This window comes from Montipora foliosa, chromosome 10, assembly GCF_036669935.1.
Source record: "Montipora foliosa isolate CH-2021 chromosome 10, ASM3666993v2, whole genome shotgun sequence".
Taxonomy (NCBI): Eukaryota; Metazoa; Cnidaria; class Anthozoa; order Scleractinia; family Acroporidae; genus Montipora; species Montipora foliosa.
In genome coordinates this window covers 30588734-30593733 of record NC_090878.1, presented here as the reverse complement: position 1 = coordinate 30593733, position 5000 = coordinate 30588734, and the positions used below count along the sequence as shown (strand labels likewise).

Below are 5000 nucleotides of genomic sequence, written 5' to 3'. Positions count from 1 at the left end.
CCTCCCTTCGTTTCATTCCAATCATACCTGGGACGCAAAAAAAAAAAAAAAAAAAAAATACAATATTAACCTTTCAGAGACAAAGCTTGGAAGCTTAAAGCCTTCTGGAGTCAAAGCGTCTCTCGTGAAGTATGTCGTTTAGCACTCTTGTCTGGGAATAATATTATTTGGAGAGCTTCGTGTACAGTATGGCCAGAGAAAACAGAATTAGCGAAATATTATATTTTTGGCTATGAAATCCCTCGAAAAAGTCAAGTTGGCCTTACTGTTGACCACTGCCCACTGAATTAACAAATCTTAGCGCATGTACAATTTGAGTTGAACATCTGCTAAAGCGCCTCTAATGGTAAGTTTGAGTAGAGCCTCATGTGCGTGCATTGGTTTTGTGAGGGACTGAGGCAGATGGGATGTACGATCAACGTTTTTGTGATTGGTTAAATAAAACTAAAAGAAAATGAATTTTAAGAATATAATTCAATTAGCGACTTTCATATAACCCGCAACGTAACTGAATTTTTTTTTTCCCCACAAAATTTTGCATAAAGTCAAGTTGTTTTCAAATGCACTTGGGAATAGTTGACGATAGTTTATGCAAAATTTGTGGGGAAAACAAAATGCATTGCGGGTTATATGAAAGTCACTCATTCCTTAAGTATTAAGTTGGAGGCAGTGTGGCCCAGTGGTTAGGGCGCTTGCCTTGAGATCCGGAGTTCCCGGGTTCAAGACCCGCTCTGACCACTCGTTGAATTTGATCCTGGTATTCCCTGGTTCAACTTCCCAGCTGCACTTGTAAATAGCCAACTGGTTTGCCTCCGGCCAGTTGGGATTCTTAACAGTTGTTGTTGTTGTGTTCTGTCGTTTCGTTGATTGTTTCATTGGCCCTGAAAAGCGGTCAATTAAAGTATGTATGTGTGTATGTAACATACCCGCCTTGTTGTCATAAAACTAAGAATATTAATTTCGTTATTATAAGCTACCGCAGTCGAAACTGCAAGTCTTACTTTGTGCTTGCTTCGAAGCTTCTTCGGCTGCCTGCTGCGAGTTCTGGGCTGCGCCTGTAAAAGACAAGAAAGAAATTTCTTATTTCATTCGAAGGGCGATAATTTATGTATTTAGCAATTCAGCGACAAATTTGAATATAGGAAATGGAAGAATGGAGCTGCGAATATGAAATTAAGGATGAGCTATCAGGAAAGGCAGGCTAATTTCAGTCGCATTTGAACTAGTTGAAATAGTGTTTACCTTCGATTTGCACTTCAACTTTCTTCACTTCTCCCTCGAGCTTTTTCGTCTCATTTTCTGCGAATTTCTCAGCCATCTTCTCTTGTTCCTCGCCAAATTTTGCCACCTTTTCCTCAGCACTTTCAAGCTTTTTCTTTCCCTGTTTGACAAGACGTTCGGCTTTCTTGACGCCGCCTTCAATTTCCTGTTTAGCAGTCTCTTCTAATTTCTTAGGGTCCTTAATTTCTTCCTCAAGTTTCTTTTCTTGTTGCTCGACATATTTTCCCGCTTTCTTCAAATCGCCTTCAAATTTCTTCCCTTCTTTCTCACCTAACTTTTCAGCAGTCTTCAATAAATTTTCAACCTTCTTTACTGCGCTCTCTTCGGCGTTTTTCTGATTTTCCAAGGCGTCTGTAGGCAATGTTACAAAAAAAAGGTTGAAAAATTACAAGCGTGAAAATTACTGAAGCATTAATCCCTCCAAGGGATTTTGGGGATTAAGGCAACATGGCTAATTTGAACTTGGGAACAAGGGAACACTGACAAAATATCTTAGGGAACATAAACAATTTTAGGGATCAAAAAGCTTTCGAAGCTATTAAAAACCTTTCGTTGCCAAGGGCGTTAGCGAGGCCGGTCTTAAAATTCAGAATTAATGCACGACTAAACTCACGCCCCATAAGCACTTCACGTCTCCTCGTGGGACGCAATCTCCGCGTTTGTGCATGTTTCCCATCCTTGCGAAAGAAAATTAACGAGTCTTTCTTTTTCTCTTGCCGCGCTTTCTGCAGAGCACCCTCAAGCTTTTTCTCTTCCTGCTGGAGGAAACCTTCAGCTCCCTTGATGGGGCCTTTAATTTCTTGTTGAGAAGTCTCTTCTAATTTCTTGGGGCTCTCATCTTAGGGAACAAGGGAACACAATTTTAGGGGTCAAAGAGTTGAGAACAAAGAGAATATCTTAGGGAACAAGGGAACACAAGAACAAGGAACTCCCCTGGGAGAGACTCAAGCATCAAACAAAGTTTGTTTTCTTATTAAAAGGTGGTTTTCACCGCTATGTTGGTGAACGAAAACAAAAGAATTTTCAGTAGCTCCTTTTTCTTGTCCACCAGCAATTGTTCATTGGTGTATTGTTAACTTTGTCTCTAGGGATTGGTAGCAAACATTGCCTGTAAAGCTGATATCTGTTCATAATCGTGTAATTTTGCTGTATTAATTAAAAGAATGAATGTTGGCAGTATTTGTAGCTCCTTCTTAAATATAAGAAGACGAAGACCAAATTAAGATAATTTGATGATCACTAAAGTTTAGGGCGTATTTCGGCTATCGACCCAATCGAACGGTATGGCAATGAAACTATCCGATTTCGATTATGACTATTTTGAAGCAAAAACACGGCTTGGACTGGCTTGAAGTGACCGACCGTAAAAGGTTGTTCCGTTCACCATAGGAAGTTTTAACCTGCGATTTTCGTTTGGTAGCTTCGCCCACAATGAGGCTAGCTCGCCCAGGCACCCGTTTGAAGTTCTTAATACTCACTATAATATTACTTTTATTTTAATTCTCAAATTCACTCGTGCACGAGTGTTGTACTAATTGAGCAGACTACAAATTAACTGAAATCAGAACAAATCAAATCAAATCAAATGTTGGTTTTTTGAGGGGAAAACCGGAGTACCGAGGGAAAAAAACATCTCGGAGCAGAGTAGAGAACCAACAAACTCAACCCACATATATATGGCGTCGAATCCGGGAATCGATCCCTGGTCACATTGATGGAGGGCGTGTACTCTGACCACTGCGTTTGCGTCACTCCTAATGAGTGAGCTAATAGACTTCAAAACGTGTGGGCGAGTTAACCTCTGGGTGAGTAAACTTGTGAGCAAAGGGACTTGTTTCCACAAGGAAGACTCGTTAATTTTCCTTCGCACGGATTGGAAACATGCACAAACGCGGCGATTGCGTCCCACAAAGAGACGTGGAGTGCTTATGGGGCGTGATTTTAATCGACAACGAAAGGATTTTAATGTCTTCGAAAGGTTGCGCACTGCGCATCAACTGGCGCCAGTAGCGAATCAACGTGTAACACCAACGTGAATATTGTCTTACTTTTAACCATGTTGGTCTCTTTTTGGACGTCTTGTAAAACTGAGAAAAAATAAAACGTCAAAAACATCAAGACGTGATTGAGGGCGTGGAGTTCTCACGACGAATTCCAGGCGATTCGCCTCTGACCTCGCCCCTATACAGACACACGCACACTCACACACAACACAGAAAATTAACCTGAAACTGTCTCTGGCTTTAGAAGACAGCTGCGATAATTTTGAAACCAAGTCTATTCCATGAATTAGTGATATAAACAAAATACGACGACGCCACAAAACAATAATATCATTGGTTTAAAAGAGGAAAACAGCTCGCGCTATGTGAGTATAAAAATTGACCTGACTTGACTTGGCACGTGGGGCACGCATTTTAGCTCTCTTTTTGCGATTCTCTGCATAAGAACGACGTGAAATCACCAAATTTGAAGTTTTTACGACGACGTGACCATACACTGAAATGTAAACCTTGTACTCTATTTTTCTTTTGAAACCGCTCTTAATAATTTATTTTTAGGATACGTCGCCTACATTGTACAAAGTGAATAAGATATAATAACCACGAAAGACTTACGATGGTGGAAAGTTATATTTTAAGACGACGTTTTCGTCTATGTCCTTGTCGTAAATCTTAAGTCCGTAAGAAATAAAGCGACATTACGAGACCTTGCGAGTGTTGGTTATGGCCTTTCTTAACACTGGTGATTGGCCTTTTAACTCTATATTGTAAAACTCAAAATGCGGTGATATAACTCACTGAGAGCTAATCCTTCAGCTATAAAACCAAGCCAAAACCCTTAAAATGCTTGAATATAATGCACAACGTTACTTACCATTTTTTACGGCCATTGTACGACCACGAGCATGGAAAATCAAGGCAGAGACGAAAAACAATGCTAAGAAGAGGTTGTTCTTCATGTTGAAGAGTGGCTCTTTGACCGGAGATTTCAAGACTCCAAACAGTAAGGGTTCTGTCACGGGCTCTGAATAAAATCTGCGCAAGTTATAAGTTACCCAAAGATTATACTGGTGCTTTGCGCGTCGGCTATTGTTTGTGTTCATTAGCAAAGATAACCTCCCTTTTTGCATGGACGTGCTTGATTGACTTTGGTTGTCCTTTGGGTATACTCCAATTTGGCGGCTGCTCTTGTTAAAGGAAGCTCTTTGTTTGGTGGAGATTTCGGAGAAAGTAATTACTTTTCGAAAAAACGTAGACAACCAGTTGCGAAAACATTTTGGTCAACTTTGAACCGCTGGAAGTCGGTTAAGATAAGATGCAATACATATGCACGTTTTCTCTGTCAGACTGGGATTCATTACATGGAAATTCAGGAAAAAAGGCTCCGCAAAGAACATCACTCCTCATTCTCTTTCACAGACAGCCCACTGGAGAAACAATGGTGCATTCATTAATGTATGCAAATTGGCAAATGCAGTGCTCTGCTTTTTTACTCCACCGATAGCTACCAAAGTTATAATATGCAATCGGCTGAATATTTTTTTTTTAGCACAAGTACAGTAATTGTCAGAATCATTGAAACCTTATCATTATCCTGCAATGACCGAAATGCTATCGATCAGCGCTAGATGCCGAACCGGGAAGCCGTCTCTTTGTGAAGCGAATAGTCGTCTAGATAGAGAATAACCGGGTAATTAATTTTGCATGTGAATAGCT

General features: G+C 40.3%; 1 protein-coding gene across 1 annotated transcript in view; it reads right to left on the bottom strand.

Moving 5' to 3' along the window:
- The window catches only part of LOC137972779 (golgin subfamily A member 6-like protein 22), a 5018-nt gene extending 844 nt beyond the window's left edge, over positions 1-4174 (bottom strand). The window contains exons 1-6 of the mRNA XM_068819493.1: positions 4159-4174; positions 3330-3368; positions 1895-2119; positions 1243-1632; positions 1002-1055; positions 1-27 (exon numbers count right to left, since the gene is read on the bottom strand). The exon at positions 1-27 is cut by the window's left edge and continues 39 nt beyond it. Coding sequence (XP_068675594.1) covers positions 1-27; positions 1002-1055; positions 1243-1632; positions 1895-2119; positions 3330-3368; positions 4159-4174 — 751 coding nt within the window. The remainder of the gene's footprint in view (positions 28-1001; positions 1056-1242; positions 1633-1894; positions 2120-3329; positions 3369-4158) is intronic.
- Between the last annotated feature and the right edge of the window lie 826 nt (positions 4175-5000).